This window comes from Meleagris gallopavo, chromosome 5, assembly GCF_000146605.3.
Source record: "Meleagris gallopavo isolate NT-WF06-2002-E0010 breed Aviagen turkey brand Nicholas breeding stock chromosome 5, Turkey_5.1, whole genome shotgun sequence".
Lineage (NCBI taxonomy): Eukaryota > Metazoa > Chordata > Aves > Galliformes > Phasianidae > Meleagris > Meleagris gallopavo.
The window spans coordinates 21,138,840-21,160,511 of record NC_015015.2 but is presented as its reverse complement, the minus strand read 5'-3'; the positions used below and the strand labels follow the sequence as shown (position 1 = coordinate 21,160,511).

The 21,672-nt window shown below is 41.5% G+C and overlaps 2 protein-coding genes across 3 annotated transcripts in view; one reads left to right on the top strand and one right to left on the bottom strand.

Annotated features, from left to right (window-relative positions):
- Nucleotides 1-1,101, top strand: part of LTK (leukocyte receptor tyrosine kinase) — a 28,178-nt gene extending 27,077 nt beyond the window's left edge. The window contains 1 exon segment of the mRNA XM_031553426.1: nt 137-1,101. Within this exon segment, the coding sequence (XP_031409286.1) occupies nt 137-889 (753 nt within the window). The 3' untranslated portion in view covers nt 890-1,101.
- A 4,261-nt stretch (nt 1,102-5,362) lies between these two features.
- Nucleotides 5,363-21,235, bottom strand: ITPKA (inositol-trisphosphate 3-kinase A). Of its 2 annotated transcripts, XR_004159888.1 has the most exons (7): nt 20,871-21,235; nt 18,810-19,023; nt 16,953-17,157; nt 11,850-11,951; nt 10,691-10,762; nt 9,335-9,830; nt 5,363-9,130 (listed from the first exon to the last, which is right to left on the bottom strand). XR_004159888.1 is itself a non-coding variant. In XM_031553519.1 (6 exons), the coding sequence occupies exons 1-6, from the start codon at nt 21,019-21,021 to the stop codon at nt 9,627-9,629; spliced, it is 948 nt and encodes a 315-aa protein (XP_031409379.1). In that variant the 5' UTR covers nt 21,022-21,235; the 3' UTR covers nt 5,363-9,626. The 2 variants fall into 2 exon arrangements, 1 of the variants encoding a protein (XP_031409379.1); XM_031553519.1 differs by having other exon boundaries at nt 5,363-9,830.
- Between the last annotated feature and the right edge of the window lie 437 nt (nt 21,236-21,672).

The following is a 21,672-nucleotide window of genomic DNA, read 5'->3' as shown; positions in this document are numbered from 1 at the left end:
GGAATAGTGCCCAAACCTAATGCCAGCCTCTGCCAAAAGCTTTTCTCACATAGCTATTTCTCTGAAAATGCAGGTGTGACAGTCAGCCTGGAGGCATTCAGGGTGTAACACGTTTCTGTGCAATCCTTTCTTCTAGGACCCTGATGTGATCAACACAGAGTTGCCCATGGAGTGTAGCCCAGCACCAGAGGATGAAGGGAACACGGTTGTGCGCCCAAATGTTTCCAGTGGGATAGTGCCCCTGTTGGTGAGCCCTTCTCTTACACCTCAGATGACACCTAAAACCCTGGATTCCCACCGTCCTGGGCAAAAACTCGTACAATGTCCACAAGAGCTACTGGTGGAGAACCTCAGCAATCGGGCTGCTCGAGGGCCCAGCCTGCCATGCCTCAGCGATTTCAGCGCATCCTGGAAGTTAGAATTCAGCAATCCACCAACCCACAGACTGAAGAACAAAACTAAAAACCTTTGGAATCCAACCTATGGATCATGGGTGCTAGAGAACATGTGTCACTTAAGCCCCACCTCCAAACTGAAAGCAACTCCAGAGCGAGAAGATTCAGGCTTTGATGGAAATTGCAGTTCTTCTCCTAGTTCTCGGGCATCTCCAGCATCTCCAAGTCGAAGCAACTGCCCTCACTTAGATATTGGTGGGATCGAACTGGTGAAACTCCAGACTTTCCCCTGTGGTAATGTAAATTATGCATATGATGATCTGTGCTATGGCACTGATCACCCACCATCAGTTTTGACAGGGGTCAGAGCAGCTGTGCTAAGGAGCTCCAGTCTGCATACAGATGAGAAACCTTTTTATAAAACAGATAAAGCAGCAAGAGAGAGGGACTCTGGTCTGTCTTTGTCAGATGATCTGAGTGTTACACCAGTATAACAGAAAAGATTCATCCAAATATCAGAGAATGTGAGTGTTTCTGGAAGGGCAAACTTGAACTGCTTCCTATTTCACTTACTTCCTCCATGTAAGTTCCTTTAGAGGGGTGATGTTTCGACATCAGCAATGATCATCTTCCTCCTTCTACCTGCCAAATCCCCAGATCATTACAGACAGTTGCATTTCTACTTCTGTCCAGCGACTGTGTTCCATTGGACCAACTTAGTTGTAGAGAATAACAGCATTGCTGCTCTGAGTCTGCATACAGTACCTAACAAAAGACCTCTTTTTCAATCAGCTCAGGTGAAAAGAAATAGACTTATCATCCAACCATAGTGTTTGGATGTGTCATGGAAATAATGACCAACTTAGGCTGCTCTTCTTTCTGACCTTAGAAACCAAAAATGCATGCTGTGCCAGCAGTGAACAACTTGTGAAGACCTGCTGTGTTTCCTTGAGCTTTTTACTGTCCTGAGGAATTGCCTAATGATGCTCACATAGTGACAGGAAAGTAAATGAATAGCAGCCACATTTTCATCTCTTTAATAGCAGACCCTTTGAAAAACATGAAGTTACTGCTTAAATTGGAAGTAGCAAGAAGGATGAAAAAAAAACCCAGGATCCTCTGAGCATGCATTTTGAAAACAAGCAATGAAGAGGAAAACAAATTTATGATTGAAAAAAATAGATAGATAGTAAAGCTGATGGTTTCTCTTTGAATAACAAGGAAAATGTACTGCTTGCCTCACGGTGTTGTGTTCTTCACAGCTCCTGATGTGGAAGGGGCAGGTGGCTTTCCAAGAAAGAGTGAGCTGATGGGGGTGATGGGAAATGGACTATCTTCATCTTTTAATGGACTTTATTTGGGATGGACTTCGTTTTTGTAAGTACTTTTTGTAATTTCCTGTGCTATGTTGATAAGCATTACTGATGTTCTAAGGTAATGGTAGAATTTGGTAGGCTGTAGCTGGTTGCAATTTTCATATGTACTCCTTTGAAGTAGAAACAGAGTAATGCAAGGGAGCAGAGTGAAGACAACCTGCTTAATACAGACATCACCTTACGACGCCCCTTTTACAGCAAGGCAAAATAGCTCAGCCATTTAAAGCTATAACTATGACGTGGCTTCACACACACATTGTTATTCTCTTTAACCTTTCTAGCATACAGAGTTGCTGGTTAATGTAGTTGTTTTTTTTTGAAAGACTATTTCTAAGGCTATTTTCTGTTATTTAGAGTCTAAACAGATGTTTACTGGTTAAAGCCTGGAGCCTGGAAAAGTAAATACTTTGGTTTAAGCTTGAGCAGTTTCAAGCGTTTTGTCCCTGTCCCACTCCTGTACTGTGCATAACCAACCTGCAACGGCAAACAACATGCTGCCTTTACATGTAATCAAGTTGTATGCCACGATGTTGGCTATAGCCTCCATCTTGTTCTCTTCCAAAAGAGGTGAGGTGCCCCAGTACAAGCTACACATACAGGGATTAGCTGTATGCATACAGTCTAAAGATGTGAGTTAGCAGGATAGAGATTGCTTTGAAGACAAACTTCATTTCCTCTACGTCACTGAGGGCTGGATACTGCTGATATATCGTACTGAATAGCACAGAGTGGAGAGTCTGAATCCATCCTTTGTCAGTGAAGTGCTTTTTCAGTTCAGGTTTAATGCTTTGCTTATCTGGCTTTGTACTTGTTCCCAGCTTCCTGTAGTCTTAGACCTTAAGCTTCAGAATGAGTAGTTTTTTATATTCTGATTTCCAGATGTTACTGATGATGATGACGATCCTTTTAGCAGTGAGCTGTATAGCATGGAAAAAATTCCAAATCCATGTTGTGAAGTTACAAGTGGTCAGCATGGTATTACTCATGCTTTTAGCCCATTGTCTGTCCTACCTTATGTCCAGGAACTGCTACAGCCAGGTTAGATGAGGTAGAGTTAGCAGGAAATTAGGGTAGTCGTCCTTTCCCCTTGCAGAGGCTAACATTTCTGGTTATGTCGCAGGCAGCCCACCTCTGCAACCTGCTTGTCAAGAATAAACAGACCTAATCCTGGCTAGCTGGATTAACAGCAGCTCATCTATATACAATAATGCTAGCACATTCCAATGAGAAGCAGGCAGGATCCCTGCTGAGCTCAGTTTGAGCTACCATTGTTTTTCACATACACAGCATTTGCTTCAACTTCATTCATGAATTTAGAGAAGCAAATATTGATAAAACTACATAAGGCATTGAAAAGTAAAGTAAAGTGAGAAAAGTAAAGTGAGAGCAGAGCAAAGTTGGAACTATAGTTTCCACTACTCACCAGTGCTACATGTGGTCTTGCATGCAGCTCTCTCTTAATTTATTCATAAAATGTAAGCAAGTCCATCAGTCTAGCAGTTTGGACAACACAGATGTTTGCAATGAATAGTTAAGTCATTATACTTATATATACAGGGAGAACAGGAAAAAAGCTCCACTGAACTACAGTAAAGCTCCATCCAGCCCAATATCTTATCTCTATGAGTGACCAATAGCAGGGTGTTGAAGGGCATTTGTAAGAGTAGAATAAGCATGCAGTTATTATCTCTTACATGTACGTTGCTAGTTTACGACAGCATGTAGCTCAGGGTGTACTGAGTCAGATGCAGTGTCTCCTAACAAGACAGAACATGGATCTGCGCAGACCAAATGGGCACTAAAAGAACTGGCTGAGAACTTTAAGCATCTGCACTAGCAACATGCTTTTTATGTGTTCTTACCTTCCTCAAGTAGAAATAAAGGTAAGCAAACTTCTGTCAACACAGACTCCACCAATCTCTGACCTGTAATAGCTTTTCTGTGTGTATCTGATCTCTTACATGCTTTTCAAAAACCTTATAGTAAGAATTTTTTTAAATAACAATACAGGAGGAAATAATGCTAATACTGCTCCTACTGTGATGCAATATGCTGTCCAAAACAGGTTATTTAAAAAGAAAAATAATTCTAAATGATGTATACTACACCAAGCACTAATTCCTACAATTCTTAGACTGTTAATACAACCACAGATTCCACAGTGTCCAAATTTTACCATTTCAAAATACCACTTACTTAAAATAGTCTTTTAAGGAGATGCACGTACTGCATAATGAATGAGTTTAACCCATACTGTCAAAATTAGATTACTTGGGCAACTAAAACCCAAAAAATGGATTTTGTTACCGAGAGGATTGACTTGAGCTGAAGACTGGCATTATTTAGTCACGCAATCCATATGGAAAGTCTTCCAACAGCTCCCCAGTGAAGAATCAGCCCTGTATAGAGATACTATAAATTGTTCTTCCCATTAGGTCTCTACATTTTAACAAAGACTATCTACCACCTCAGTTTCAGATGTGTGTATTTAGAGATATTTTTTTTTCTTCTGGATTTTGCATTAGTACTTTATGTTCCTTCATGCAGCCTCACACCTACATTTTTAAGAGGACTGTAATAACAAAAGATGAAATAATGTGAATTTCAATTTGTCTTATTTTTGTCTTTTCACATTTGTTGATATTCTTGCTATCTTTTCTCTCCTCTACTTCAAGAGTTTTGCATCTTCATTTTCCCTTTAAACAGACAGAATTTTTAACTGTGCACAGATTTAAGGTTTCCGCTTTTATCTACCCTTTTCCCCAGGTAAGTTCTCCACTTACTTGCCAGGGGCTGGAGTACACTGAGACAGTTTCACAGATATAATTACATAGATATGGGCTTTAGCAAGTATAACTTATTCCACCTCCAATACCCTCCTACTTCTTACCTGAAACAGAACTCTACTGCTGGGAATATGGTTTTCCCCAAACTATGTGCATCCCTGCAGCAGTGTGAGGCAGGGACCACAACCACTGAGCAGCAGCGCTACGCCAGATAAGCTTTCTCCTGCAACTGTGGCATTGCTCTTCCTGCTCCTAGCTGCCTACCCTTTCCAATCTGATGCAGAGACTTTAGGCATGACATCACTAACATCTGCTAGTCTCATCACATGGCACTTTTGTTTAATTGAACCAGTTTTGATTTGTCATTACCTCTGAACACGACAGCTCTTCTTGTCAACTTACCTTTTTGGGTGACTACTGTGCATAAGTAGATGGCAAGCCTGCTTCTATGCAATTTCAAGTTGGACAAATGTATACTTTATATTTGCAACACAAAATAAAGAGACGCTAATGCTGACTACTTGTTTCCCTCTGTGTTAAACACAGTTTGCACACAAGTAAGAGGACACTGTCTTGCTGAGAAAGTGGTGGAGGACTGACTCCACGAACAGAGCACTGTTTATCCTCTACTGCCATGAAAGACAGCCCTGTGGAAACAGTTAACTGCTCTGTGTGCAAAGTACATTTTAATGCGTTGTGTTTTGATATGCTGCAAGAATTGCATTTTTGAGACAGAACTTACCTCTAAGAAAGCCTTCAAACTTTGCATGGTGTTGGGAACAGAGTTGCAATGTCAGCTTCCAGATGTCTCAGAACCAGTTTTATTTCAGGAAATAGTAGATACTAAAGCCTAAAACCACAAGAAACACTGAAATAACAAGGTTTAATCCCTTGCATAGGGAAGCTGTTTAAGAAAATATTATTCTTGTGTGACCAAATCACCATTGATCCCTTTTTTCCTTCAGTCTCATGTATTTATTAGCATACACGCTTAAGAGTAACAAACACTCAGCCAATACAGTCAAAAGTGACCACAGTCAGCATTGCATTGTAGTGTTCAGAAGAGAAGCACTGTTGACAATACAGGTCATTTGATCTCAGTACTGTAAGAATAACAAAAAATAATGACACCAATTAAAAAAAAAAAGCAAAAGCCCTGTGAGATACTCACGGGTTTAGTCCAAATCCCATTGAAATCTTTCCCTATCATTGGAACTGAATCAGAATCAGATGGTAAATGAATATTCCACGTGCAAAATACAGAGGCATTTAATTAGCATCACTTTGGTTAAACTTAATCCAAATGTATATCCATGGGGAACCTTAACACCTATCATTTTTAAACTCATCCAATATACTTCTTTGTGTACTTCTTTTTATATTGCACCTTCTGCCAAAGAACCTCACGGCATCTTGCAGGCAAAAATGAAGTACAGCCTCATACCATTCTATGAGGTAAGGAGGTACTATTATCATCTGTAAAACAGGAACAAAGCTGAAGCCAAGGATAGCTGCCCAAGGCCAAAACGCAAGTCCCTGTCAAAGCTGGGGAAGAGACGTCCTACTGCTAGATTCACACTGAACTCTGGTGCATCTAACTAGTGAGCTTAATGACCTTGGTGCCTAACTCAGCGGTTAGTTGCTCCATGCCTGGACAAGCATATCTATCTTCCCATGCTGTGGAAACGCATGTGATTTCAGTGTCTCCAGAGTGAGGCACTATCCCAGCGGAAGCATTTAAAGAACTATGTCCTGGACTTGTGTGTGAGCAAGTGCCGTGGCTATCATGCATCAGCTCTTATATGGCAAATGCCTGCACATGTTGATCTCATACAAATGTAAGCTTGTTCAAGGCAACTTACTCCATAGCAAAAGAAAGCTATGCTGCTTCCTCACAGTAGCACATGAATGTACACAAAGAGCCACTCAGGGACTTCTGATGTGAATCAAGGTTATCTAATTTATCCTGGGATCGTTTGCTCATGATCTCACAGCCTCCAGTCTCTGAGAGCTCCGGTCCTCACATTTGCAGTCCTATACTTGCCCTTTGCTAATGAAAAGCTCCTTCCTTTGCACCTTTCCTGTAGCTGCAGCATAATATTAGATTGCAGTTTCTTCTTTCTAACCCTTTGATAAGCCAAAGGATAATTTCAAAACAAACTTACTAGAACTATTTAGCATCTAGAATGAATTTCCAGAGTAAGGAAATAAATAAGGACTGCTATAGCTGAGGTTTTCCTTCTCCCCTCTCCCACTCCCATCTTCTCACCTACCGCACAGCTGTGAAGAGGTTCCCTTGTTATCTCCAAGATGAAGGTCTACAAACCACCCTCGGTGGTGCTAGCAGCAGTCAGGTTTTTGAAGTACTGCTACCACATTGCTTCTACTTCTTTAAAACAAGACATTAATTCTAAAAGTTCATGACACATTCTCAAGTGACACTGGAGTATCAGCTAACTTTTACCTCCTAAATCCCACCCCCATCCAGAAAATAACGTACTGAAGCAAAAGGTTCACGTGTTAACAGAAAAAAGCATGATAAAAGTTAATTATGCAAACCACTAATTAATTGTATCTCCCTGTCTCATTATACTTTATTTAACCTTTTCCAGTTCTGTTTTTGGTTGTTTTTTCCTAAATCCCTGGAACTGCAGTCTTAGAGAAAAGGCCTTGTTATTAAAGGTACTCCTGTGAGATTTATTTACTCCTTTTTTCTCCTTAAGCATTGCTAGCTGATAGTTTACCTGTTGGCTGCAGAAAAGGAGGAGGACTTTTTCTTAATTAATAGTATGAAAATCACCACAGATTAATTTGTCATCTCACAGGAATTCCAAAGTTAGGAGGCATCAGAAATTATAACATGCATGCTCAATACTGGAAGCTCACCACAACTTAAAAAAAAAAGAAAAAAGTGCAAACTCTTTAGCTAAAAAACCCTCTGGGAAAAAAAAAAAACTACCAAAGAACAGTGGAAAGTTCATTAGCATACTATCATGAAAATAAATTGAGAAGGACTCTAGAAGGCCACAGAAGAAGTCTGAATTTGCAGTGAACTGCAAAATAATTATCAGTTTCAAACAACCTCTGTTTGACAACAAAACGTCTCCACACCTCACTACCTCACTATTTCCCACAGGATACCCCTTCTATGTCCTCTTACCTTTAGGGCACAAGTGCATTTTTAATACTGCTGTTTTGTTTAGAGGTGATGAATACGTTCTCAAATCTGATCTCATAGTACAAGAGTCTGTTATCAAAAGTAATTCTTTGATTTCCCTTTGATTCAAATTACAAATGTTACAGATGCATTTCATTCCAGAGCTACAGGATCTCTACAGGATTTTTGCTCATGGTCACAGTTAGTTATTCTTGAAAAAGCTGCTCCCCAAAGCACCGAGTTACCTTCATCTATCCTTGGATAGATGAAGTTCTTGGAATCTTTTCTGAGCACAGGACACTCGCAAGAGACAGCAATTTCTGATTGATGTGCATAACCAGCTCAAGATGTTAAAAGTGAATTAATCAAACACTAATCTAAGCCATGTCCTCATTTTGGCAACTGCATCAACATATATTTATATTAAAGCCTGGAACGTAAGTGAACAGGTGAATACCGATGGTCTTTATATGCTGTTATATTTATAGAATTGTTAAAGTGGCAAGAGGCAACCGACAGAAACGGTATGTGAAGCCATTATAAGAAGTATCACTTCACTGTTTCTTGATTTTAATTTAAACACTGTGAATCACTGTGAATTTTCTGTGGCTGTGCCTGGGCCACAGCAGAAAAGAGTAAACCAAAAGTGGTCCTGTGATTCCAGACAGGGATTAAAGGATGTGATATATTGACATTCCTTCCCCCAAACTGCCCTGAGTTAACAGCTGATATATTGGAGGAGGAATGTCTAGGAATTATCCTTAGTGTAATGCTGTGAATGCAGGAACTTTACTTTCTTGACTGCTGCACTATACACTTTTATATAAAAGTACTTATATAAGTCTACACACTTCAGTGGCAGCATTATAGTTGGGAATAGGAGCATGGTCAAGAAATCACCTCTTTCATGTGCATCAGAAGATAGTCAAACTATAATCTTAAAAGATCACATTGGTTACTGGCTACTAGTGTGTGCATGTATGTGCATGTGTACAGTGGTTTTATGTTAAAAATGAGCAAGCCTTGAAAAACCCCCTTAGTTCCCCCAGTCTGAGTGCTAGAGTGCAATCATTGATTTTCACAGCTGTAGTTCAGCTGCAAGAGGCCAAACCTGCCAAGCTAGGCACTTTTCCAACAGCCCACCCAGTTTGAAAAGTCAAATGTTCCTGGAGACAACAGGCTGCTACTCTCTCCCTGGACTATCTGTAATCTCCTGAGAGGCTACATAAAAAAGCAAAGGCTGCTCTTGGACAGATGTGAATTGAGTCTAAGGTGGGGATGAGGAGGACTAATCAATAGTTACCACATACAGCCACTACAACTGCTGTCTCACTTTGCTCCAGGATTCTTCTGATTATCATCGATTTCCACCTTGAGTACACCATAACATAAGGCAGCAGCTGTTGTTAGTCCAACCTATAGTTTATACAGGAGCAAGAAGACTTGGAATTAGGGTGAAAGAAAAGAAACGCTCCTGCTGGTTTCAAAACTATCCAGTTCCCTGAAAAATCGTTACTCCTCCCTTCAATTCCCAAGCACTTGCTCTGGATCACTGAGAGGTAATCTGGAAGTCCAATCAGTTTACCAGAAATCAGAATCATTCTGGTTTACCATACAGACCTCTTGACTCATGCTGGTGTGATTCCTGAGTATGGAGATCTTGATTCTCTGAGGACCAGTCTTACGTGAGGCTGGTGCAATGCAGACCAATCTGGAGTTAGTTATTCAGGTTCACAGAGGGCTGATGCAAAGTACTTTTGATAACTAGCTGCTGGGTTCTGGATGTAGTTCCCTCTGCACTGTGATGACCTCAGAAGTCTGAAGGGAGCGAGTCAAAGCAGTTTCCTTCTGAGTGATCTCAGTAGAGAAGAAAGTTACAAAGCAGCCCTGTAAGTTTTGTGCCACTTTCAACTCATCTTTCCGTGATGCTTTCCAAGATGCGAATCAAATTGTCCAGTCCCAACAAGTACCCATCCTCCCTGTTGCCTTCTTGCCAGGGGATCCTATGATCCAGCATCTGCCCATCAGGAAGAAGAGTGGTCTTCCCAAAATCAATCAGCCACACATTGGCATTCCCACTGCCATCATGTACAAAAAGTAGTGAACTTCCAACGACCTGGAATGCAGATTGAGATGATGTTAAAAGCGTATCTTTAGGCCTCCTCTTATCACACCTTCCACTAAGATGACAGCCTTCTCACCCAACAGTCTTTAGGGCCACCCTGCTTGCATATTTACAACTGGTATGCATTGTTTATATAACTAAAATCTATCAGTAACATATAAATGGGCAGCTAGCTGAGAAAAGGGACCCATCAGACAGAGGGAAGAAAAGCAGTTCACCAGCCCACTCGGCAGCTGGTCTCAATTCGAGCAGTGGAGCAAATGCCAGTAACTATTTTCAAATAAAGACTATAACCTGTGATTAACAAAATTGCCTCCAGTGACAAGTGGAAATTAACAAGGTAAAATAAAATGCCTGACCTCAAAATCTTGAGCTGTAATAAGATGAACTTAAAATGCCAATGTTGCCCTCTCCACAGAAAAGCATAGGAGAACGTATATAGCAGAATTATACAGATCCAACACAAATCCAGTATTTTGATAAAGACTTGATTGTCTAAACACAACTGGATTCTATTGTACCAGATGCAAGCTTCCATATTATCACTTCCCTGTAAATGTTCCACTGTAACACACCGAGATTAGAGAAAACGACAGGAAACTGGTACTACTAAACTATTCTCGACAGTGGCCCAGGGCTCAATGTGTTGGTATGTTATAAAGATGAGAGGATCCATTATTCTTAAACATCTGTTATTCCTGTATCCTTATGATGAAGGCTTTGTGTTACCTGTACTGTTTTCTTCTACCACAAACTCCTTTCTAATAATAGAGTAGGCAATTCCAAAGTACATGTGAATGACCAAAAGAAGCAGAACTACACCTTCACACAGCATTACACTCACTACTCACCTCATGTCGCTTGAAGAAGTCTGAGGATTCAAGAATGATATGAATTTCCTGCAGACGCTTGAGGTATTTTTTCTGGAAAGTGACGACAGAAAAAAGAAAACAGAAACAGGCAGAGAATGAATGAAGATATTCTGCTTACAAGAACCAATGTAACAAAGAGTTGATTTTAGATTAGAAGTCTTTCCAAACAGAGCCGTCATTTGAAAGTCAACCTGAAAATACACTTCAACAGGCTTCCACTGCAAAAGAATAGAGTCCCTCTGCTGCATGCATTACACCAAGCACACTTATCTGTCTTGCTCTGGATGCAATAATATAGTCTGCTCTGCAGCCAAATGCTAAATGCTTCTTTTATTTTTCCCTCTTTTTTATTTTTTTTTTCCAATGAAAATAGAAGTTTCAAGCAATGAAGAATCTTTCAGTTCACCACAGTGGAAAGAGAATGAGCTGGTGTTAGAGAGACAAGGAAGCTCCAAACATGTAAGGGGAGGAAAACATATAAGGGGAGGAAAATCAACACATGAAGCTCTACTATGCATTTTTAATGCTGTCCTGTATTACCAAGTACACTGCTCCTGGGTGGTTAATCTTTCCTCATAATGGCTTCTACACAACATAGCAACAAAATGCTATGGCAGCCTTTGAAGTTCTGAAGACAAGAGAGACATTATGACATCTACCACATGCCTCCTGTGCTTCCTCTGAAAAACCATGAAGTAGCATACAGGAATTGCTCTCTGAGGCAAGTCTCATACACAGGCAGAGCCAGCCACCAATCTCACTTCCTGTTCATATGCTCTGTTTTTCTTCTCTCTAGAACAAATTCCCTCATCACAAGTTTTCTGCCAACACAATCCTTGCTCATAAATCATCACCCTCCTGATACATCTTACACTTATGGTGGAGACTGGTGGCAAGTCACAAGTTTGATTTTCGGCTAGCATGAGAAACCTGAGGAATTCATGGCAAGAGGTGCCAGAACAGGTCTCAGCCAACCACTGCTCACTGCCCAGTAAGTCTTCATGTCCAGCCCATCTGCTCAGTGGGACTGGAAGTTCTTCCTTGGCAGTTAAATCCACCTTTCTTGTACCAGAGGAAGTACGACCCTCAAGTAAGTTGTATAGGTCAAAGATCATGAACATGAAGAGTTCAGACTCACCAGAATAGTTGTGTTGCCCTCAATGAATTCCACAAAAACCTGGAGAACTTGCTCCTGTGTCTTTGTAGTTTTGAAGTTTGTGTTGCATGTTCCATCTGCTTTCTGCACAAAAACACAATTTATACCAGATGTCACTCCTCTCATCAGCCAATGCCCTTGAACCATCAGCAGCTCAGCTCTTGCTAACCAGATGAAAGTAAGTCGTCAAACAGGAAGAGAGGAGATAAACCTCTTTTCAAGCAAGAGGTGGAAAATAAACAAAAGCTGATAGGATAACTTGAAATGACACTTCATATCCTGTTGAGTGTAGTTAAAAAAACAAAACCAAACAAACAACCTCAGACCTCATGGTATTACCAGCCTGCAGAAAGGTTTTCCTCACATCTCAGTAGTAGCAGTGCAAAGGTTCAACGGGGCAAACCACAGTGACCTCTTTAGTTGTCTTCTTAACAAGCCTTACGTAGCCAAACCCTGACAGTGGGAGGGGCAGAAGGGGATGGTTTCAAACCCAATTTTACCAGTTTTTCTTCTTTTTCTTCCTGTTTTTTTTTTGGGGGGCCTTTTTTTAAACAAGGAAACAAAAGAATTGTAGTAAAGACTCCATTCCCAAAATACCTTTATATTAACGTAACCTAGAAGCCACCAAATAGAAAGCGAGTTCCAAACAAGAACAACTCAAGATTTGCATGGATCCAAATGCTAGCAGTGACAAAGCGGGTGTGTAAATTCTGGCAAAAGACAGTGTGAGCACACTTGTAGCAGCCAGGAGAAACTCGGAGTCCTTTTATGCTAACAATACAACCGAATACAGAAGCACCCCACTCCTGAAAATGATAAAATCTTTTTGTGCATTGCTAACAGCCAGTTTGTGCTTGTGAGGCTATGAGTAACTAAGAGCAGTGCATGGATCTGAGACATCTGTCAACACAGACCACATGAGTACGCACCTCTCCAAGCACATCCCTCATGTGAAAAGACACAAGTAAAAGCTTTTAGGACAGGCATGTAAAATACAGCCATTTTTGCAGTAGATCACCTGTTTCTTCCAAAAGCCTGCAGGTATCAAACTACATTTCTCTCCGTTGTAACAGTCCCGTGAAATTCCTCATCTCCATTATTCCTTTACAGGATGAAATTAACAGGTCATCAAAATACATTCCCTTCAACAATTTGTCACTGCACCAGAACTAGTTAAATTCTGCTCTGGTCTCAGAAGGTGCAATGTTTTTTATTTCACATCAGAACCAGAGTCCTTACAACATACATAAAAAAATCCATTAGTACTAAATTTTCAGATCTGTCATGCAATGAAGTCACCGAACAGCAAAGCCATGCTGAAGAACCTCCCACCAACCAGACGTTTTAGGAGAATAAACACAATTTTATTCCAAGGCCGCGGGCCAGATACCAGCGTGGCACGTCAGCCTGCTGAGCTGTATAAGTTATGCAAAAGCAGCAGCAGGTAGGCAGTGACAGCGAGGAGCCATCTGATCTGAGATACGATAAAACTCAACGGCAGATAGAAATCTGGAGTTCAGTCTGATGCCTTCTACCTCTTCTCTGGAGTAAGGTTATTTTAAAAATAATCTCTCCCCATGCCCTAAAGCCCACAACAAAGTCTGCAAGAGCTGCTGTTTTCTCTTCTTTTTTTTCTTTTCTTTTCTTTAAATCTGGACATGCTGTGGCTTGTATCCTTATTATTTAGAAATACACTTATGATTTTATTTCTTTGCAGCGGTTGACAGGAAACTAACTGCTGCCTGTCTTTTTCTGCTGTAAACAACAGTCCAGGCTTTGAACTGCACCATCCCTCATATTCTGTAGCAGGTTCTTGCAACAGCTCTGAGTGTACCTGATCCCCAGAAGGCTCTTGCCCTGCTTGCTCCCCAAGGTCACGCTTTTTTCAGTTCCTGCACAGCAGAGCAGTCTGTTGCATGGTGCAGCCTGTGGACCACTTGCAGCACTTCTCACTAGTTGGGACAGTGACAAAGGTAGCAGAAGAGCAGGCCTGGCTGCTCAATAAAATATTGCTGCCTATCCTTACCCTCCACAGTCTCATTCAGATTACTCTGCAGAGTTCCCTTAAAGGGCTCTGGGTTAAGGTTGTGACCTAAATGGATTTAACAGAGACTATTGAGTCAAATCTGCGCCCTCCTGGGAAAATGGCTATCCCAAAGGACAGCTAACAGAATGGTACCAAAAGAAAGTAACTTCTGAAATCGCAGAAAAATTCACTGACAGAGTGGGAAATGAGAAACCCTGATTCTCAGCCCCATGCATGACTCTGCAGAACTATGAGCTTAGTGTGGAAGAGATGATTGTTTGCAAGGCCAAGACTTCAGACCTTTGGGAGAGGGATTGAATCTCATTTATATTGAGTCCCTTCACAAAAGAGCTTCTATGATTTCACTTTCTTTATTTCTGTTCCAGCAGCCACAAAGCAGGAATATTTTGAATGATCAAGCCCAACATATCTGCTGACCTAATTCCTGGAGTTATCAGGGTACTCGGGGCAAAAACACAACTCTCTTTTCCCCCTTGCTGACATCATGAATTCTCATAGGCTTTCCTCACAAAACGGGGACTTGTGAAGCATGGCATTGCTCCACTGCAAATATACAAAATGGGACTTAGAGTTCAGCTACAGTGAAGCAGTTTGGGGGAATACTGACTAGCTGTATTGCTTGAAAAACTGCCACCCCTTTTCCATGTAGAAAAACAGAAGAATAATGTCTGCCTACATTCCCCATAACAGCATAGAAAGACAGAAGAATAGGAAGCACACTGAGTACTCCACAGCATTTCTTGTGTTTTAAAAAAGGATTGTGTACGTTTTTGCACAGTTACAGCATTGTCTCAGCAGAGGGAAATATCATGCAGTCTGTGTGCCATACTGCTCCTTCCCACCTCTGACAACCAGCCAAATCACAAAGGACAAGCCAAGAGGTTTTACTGGAGCTCCCCTAGCTCAGTCACTCTTCAGGACTCAACACAAATCCATAAGTTTTCTACACTGACCTCAGAGATTCCCAAGAACATACACAAAAAGTCTTGAGATCATCTGGGTTTCTGATTCCATTACAGAGAGCATTCAAGGACTTAAAGTGGCATAGGAATGAAACAGGTAACTTGGATAACATCATTATATGGCTGAAGGGTAAGACAGAAAGTATGCTGGCAGGATTAGAGCCAGACCATCTACCACCCAGACAGTTCCTGCATGAGAATGCCTGTGTCTACCAGCCAGGAGTGGGTGGCACAGCATACAGGGGGCCAAGCACAGCATGAGCTGGAAGGACTAGTTCCTGTAGCACAGCAGGAGGATCTGTGAACAAGGAAGGGAAAAGACAACACGTGGAAATGAAGAAGATTGGAATGGTTAAAGAGGTTCACGTGATTCCTTTCTTTTTCCTATGTTCTAGAACTTCAAAGCAGATGCAAAATCCAAATAATAATTTAAAGCATCAAAACATACTTAAGTTAAATGTATATGCTGACAAAAGGCACAACTGTGCTCTGATGAACATCCTGAAATCACACAGGGTTGCTAAGCCCCTCGTCACAGGCTTCAGCTAGCAAGTACTCATGCAGGGTGCAGGGTGTTTGGACTGCCCTCACCAGCACTATGCTGCTGCAGGTACACAGTTATCAAAACCCAAGCAAACTAATTGAATCTGTGACAGAGCCAGTGATAGAATCATAGAATGGTTTGGGTTAAAAGGAACCTTTAACATCATGTAGTTCCAACCCCTGCTGTAGGCAGGGACACCTCCCTCTAGACCAGGTTGCTCAAAGCCCCACCCAGTCTGGCCTTCAGTGTGTCCAGGGAGAAGGCATCCACAACCTCACTGGGCAGCCTGTGCCAGTGTCTCACCATCCGCACAGTAAAAAATTTCTTCCTAATATTTAGCCTAAATCTGCCCTCTTCCAGTTTAAAGCCAATCCCCCTCATTCTGTCACTATATGCCCTTATAAAAAGTCCCTCCCCAGCTTTCCTGTAGGCCTCCTTTAGGTACTGGAAGGTCGCTATCAGGTCACCCTGGAGCCTTAGCATTTGAGTTACTTAGTGAGGCTGGTGATATTCTAAGTGTAGATCCTAAGGGTTTCTGGATAGGTATCTGATTTTGCCATGAGGCACAAGAAATACAAGCAATTAATGGCTAGGAAAGAAAATTGTGAAGATTTTTCAGAGGCTGTAAAGTACTATCCTAGAAATGATATAGGGACACAAACTCATCTATCAAGAACAGCAGAAGGATTTTGCTGATTGACAGATTTTATCATTGTATTTCTGGGCTTTATTCCAGCTTCATCTATACTGGATACTGTCATATTCCTAGAAGTAAAAGATGTTTCCTCTATCCTAACAATATATAGCTAAATGGGGCCAGCGTCTTCTCCCATGTAATTAGTGATTAGAACCAGAGGGAACAGCCTCAAGTTGCACCAAGGGAGATTCAAGCTGGACGTTAGGAAATACTACTTTTCTGAAAGAGAGGTCAGGCACTGGAATGGGCTGCCCAGGGGGGTGGTGGAGTCACCGACCTTGGAGGTGTTCAACAAACATTCAGATGTTGTACTGAGGGACATGGCTTAGTGGGAAATATTGGCAATAGGTTGGACTGGGTGATCTTGGAAGTCCTTTCCTGCCTTGGTGAGTCTATGATTCTAACGCTTTTAACTTGCCTTGCAAATAAGCATAACTGGAACAAACACTCTTTTCTGTGATTTAAATAGAGTATAATTAGGTAAAAATAAATAAATGAATGAATGAAAGTGGGAGGGAGAGGCAGCTATTTCATCAGTTCTTCATTCCTCCTCGCATTTTCATTGTATCTATGCTCTGTACCTGGTTTCTTTCTGCAGTATCTCTGTGGTTGAACCGAGCATGGCTGATGTGCATTTGGCGCTTAACTTACTTGATCCAACTGTTATAATTGCAACTGATGCTTTAAAGCAACAATACATTGAACTTCATGGATATAATTAATGCATTTTCACATAATCCATTAGAAAACCTGGTTACTGATGCATGCTAGCATTTTGATTAATTAACAAATCAAAGTTCAGTCTAAATTGAACAGGCAGAAGCAGAACTATTACCTTAATCCCTTCAATCCTAAAGCCCAAGTTGGCACTAGAGCTGATTGTTTCCCTCCACTGCATGTATCGGGGCTTGGTGACAGCATGCTGAGCATTCTCTTCAGCTGTGGGAGCAAGAGGATCCACTTCAATCATTTTCTTGTACATGTCTTTACGCAGCTTTGGTTTCTCACGGGCTTTAGTCAGCTCTTCTTCCAGGTATGTCCTGCAAAGATATCACATTCCAACAAAGCTGCAAGAACTCCCCAACTTTATTTTCATAATTTCAGTTGGCCAGGAAAGTATTATCATTACCTCAGTTTTGCACATGGCAAAAGCAAAGCACAAACTAATGACCACACATGCTTACTTAGTGAAACTATAGCAGGAATCAAGATTTGCCTCATTCACTTCTTGTTTTAACCATACCTTTACCTTACAATTACATGTTATTCTTATGTCCTGCTTACAAGAATGTGAGTCCTATTCTGCCATGACATACAACTGTATTTTCAGAGGACAGGTAAGAGAGATCACTTGCAATGAAATCAAAAGCAAAGGGGCCTGCTTGAAGTCTTAATGGCTACTCTCTCCTTGAGAAAAACTTCAGTTATGCATTTTTTTCAGGCCTCAAAAGGCAAATAAGGTTTTATGTAATGTTTTAGAGAGTAAAAGACATAAATCTTCAAATAGTAATGAACTAGAGCATGTTATCCGAGGAACTGTAGCTCCAAACCAGAAGAAGTAACTAAGAAAGGGAAGACAACACTTCTATGCTATGCTCTTATCACTCCATCTCAGTAGCCACTAAAAAGGCACTATCCATTGTCTCTGCATTTCACTGGATCCTAAAACTTGTCCCTCTCCACAAGCTTCACTTTGTCAAGAGCCTGGAGTGTACATTCTTAATCACACTGCAAAACATGCTGGACTGTTGTTTAAGAGATGCTGTCACTCATTACCTGAGTGTCAACTACTGTGAACACAACACGTACTGCTGCCAATCCTTCTTCTCTTTCTTCTGGGCATAGCAGAGCAACAAATTTCTCTGATTTAGCAGACACTTCACTTAAGATTCTCCGTCTATTTGAAAAGGCTTGTCTCACTCTCATAAACTGCTTATTTCATTTATTATAGTAACCAAGCATCTGAGTTGGCACCCAAAGGATTACTATAACAGTTTCTACCTTTCTGTATTGTTACTTGAGGCCTTCAACAGATTCTGTATCTATTTGTTATGCTTAGATAACTTATTTGAGGTTTTCTCCTAAATCATACACAAGACAAGGAAAATGAAAAAAGAAAAGAAAGTGAGAAGAACAAGGTGATAACATCACACAGATGTCAGAGTGGGGAAAGTCAGTCCTGGGCAGACAGTCAACACTTCTCCATAGAGAAGACCAATATCACCGAAGACTCATTGAAGCTTTAGAAATGGGCTTTTGTATTGGTATTCAGTCATTCACACTTGGAGATGGGAATTTTACACTTCATAGGGTTTTATTGAATCACTGCATAGGCAAAGATTAAATGAACTGGCAGAGAGTGAATCGTGTAACTTTCTCTCCATGTTTTTTCAGGCCATTGCAGAGAAACTTTGTCCCAGGTCACCACTGAAAACATCTCGATGTGGGACACGTTTACTCTACAGATCACTCAGTTTCCAGAACCCACGTACAACTGGGCACCAACGGGACACAGACTCCTTAGGCTGCCCAAGGCAAATGTCAAACCAACAGCAGATTGTCTGGACTGAATCCCGAGGCTCCAGAACTATTAACAAATTCCTCCAACACACATAGCATGACCATATTATCCCTCCCCTTGCCTCCTACAAATGCATTTAGGTTAGAAAACACATTCTCTTTCACGTCTCACCTGATCCCCATCTTACAGTCCATCACACACGGCCCTTCAAAATCTGTAAGCAAGTCATCCAGCTGAATGTAGGTCTCTCCATCTCTCTCCACCACACCATGGAAGCAAGGGACGCAGGACCGTAGTGGGTCTTTCATCAGTCGCTCAAAACATTCCTTTTCATTCTCTGAGAATCGCTTGAGAATCTTACCACTATCAGCTGCCTTGAAACTCCCTGAAAAGAAAATCAAAGACATGCTGAAAAGCCTGACCTGCGAAGGGGAAAAGCACCTTCCCCCCACTATTCCAGCCTCACCTACCTCAGCAGCATAATACCAGAAAGATTTTCCCCAAATGAGAAAAGATAACATGCCTCTCATAAAAATAAAACACCCAGGGCAAACACAGCTGCTGGCAGTGAAAATCCATTTGGATACATTCCCACATCGGAATTTATAGCTTTAAGGAATGCAGCTGCTCCAGATCATTTTTTTTCTCCATACTAAACTCTTTGTTAGTATATTAAACATTACTATACTTACTAAAATGCACAAGAAGAAACCACAAGCCATGCTTCCTTAATGCTCTGACGGGCTCTTTTAAAGCTGCGTAACACTGTCAGCGTTGGCTTTGTCCTTAATCCTCACATAAGGTATACCTGCTGAGTGCGTACGTCCCAAAGCAGCGCAGTCCATCAGCAATCACAAGGCCAAGCACTGCCCCTTCTACACTCACAGTCTGTGACTGCACATGCACGCACACCCAGCTACTGTGCCTGCCCCGGGGAGCCCTGCTAATCTGCAGGTACAGCCTGCAGCACAATTGTTCTCACAGCCACGGGCCTGAACGGTATCCAGTACAAATGAAAGAGTGTGCATAGGCCAAGATAAGCAGTCATTACACTCCAGTTGTGGAATTTGCAGCCTGCCAATAACATCTGAGGAAAGTACATGTTTCATTCACAAGTACTTGTTATTTAATCTTCAGAACAGAAAATAGGCCCCAAATTAGGAGCCTCATTAAACCTGTGCCTAGCACTGCACTTATACTGCAGTGGGATCTTTCAGCCATTGCAAACTGCTTCCTTGCTGACAAATTCTGGAACTGGCACTGGCTCATTACAAGGGCTAGGCTGACGATGGCACAAGTTATAGTTTAGAAAAAACTTGTCATATCATAGAAGAACAGCTGCAAAAATGATGGACTAAACGCAGCCACAGAAAACTATCAAAAGCAAACAGAAATGGTATCTCTCCTAATTATCTTTGGTAACCTCTCAGCCCTCTTCGTCATCCTACACAAGCACTCAGAAGGGCTATGATTACACACACGTTCAATGCTACACTCCGCACAGATCAAGCCAACGCCTGACACACTGTGATAGAAACTACAGTAAAACAGGGTCACGTTGGCACTGAATGATACAGGTCAGTACACCACTACACAAATGCAGCTACTCCATTTCTAGGACTAAATAAATCTCTCTGCACAGCTTTGAAGTGCACTACATTAACACATTAACATACAAAGAGCTGGTTCGAGTACTGCATTAAAGCACGATGCAGCGTAGGTGCCTGCCCACGTGTGTACTAATAAACCCCACACTTGCACATAGGGAACAAGGGCTGCATAAGAATTAAATGAAGCGTAAGAGAAGCAAACCTGATAACTTCTCCTTATTGGTGTTCTTTTTCTGTTTGTTTTTTTTCTTGTTGTTTGTTTCAAGCTTAATGATGAAAGTAATCCTCTATCAGGAGCACACTTCTACTGACACAAAATTAGAGACAGCTGATTGAGCTGCTATGTGCATTGCATGCATATAATGAATAACAACAATCCTCACTATGCAAACACCAGGCAACCAAATCAACTGTCACCATATTTGCTTTCCTCTCAAGAGCTTATGTTCATGCCAAGAGTTTGAGGCTGGTACCAGAGAGCCTGTCCTTGTCAAGGCTTGGGTGCACAAAGGCAAGGACAGTAATGGTTCCAGCTAAGGAAGTAACATATTGGCAACTCAATCAGTAGAAATGATCCCACACCACATTCCAAAGACAGAAACACTGAAGATACTCATCTCACCTGTATGCCCAGCCAGCTGCACCCACGAGTAGCGTTTCTTGAAGGGGCTAATCACTGGTAAGTTAACCATGGTTTTAATTGTATGCCATGCCTTTTTCTGGAACACAAAGAAAAGAAATATTAAGTTGGGCAAAATCTGAAATCCTGACATATCATAAACCTACCATATAGCTTCAAGCACACTGAATTGCTCCTCCCTGATCTGTAAGCACTCAAAGGTGGAAGCATAAAACAAACACTGCAGTCATCTCCGGAAAAATACACTTGTAAATAACAGACATGCATAGTCAAATATAATGTTCTACCATCCACAAGAAAGCTGTCTGTAAAAAATAGGAGTCACGCTGCACATCACAGGCCTGTTCTGAGCCACACCTGGCCCTCTCTCTCTGCATGAGTCATGCAGAGAGCAGACGCTGAAACTACACTTACGCATATTTAAGTTTCCGTGAGAATGAATGTGAGCTTTTTGCCACTGTCAGCAATATTTCCTTTCCCAGAGGCTTTCAGTATCACGTCACGACTAACAGCTTTCACCAAGTGAGTCTCATCACATTAGGTACACAGAACACGCATCATTAATCGGGCTCATAGTTCACTCAGTGCCCCTGTAGCACTCGTTGGCAGTGTGCTGTACAACGTATTCCAGGTCACGGATTTTCCCACTCGCTCCTCTCTTTCCCAATCTTGTTACTTTTTAACAAAGCTGGTCACTGCTCTGGCCACCTTGGCTGTCCCCCAGGGCAGCTGTCTGGATGCTGCTCCAGGCAGGCAGGGAAACAGAGCAGCTGCTCACAAACAG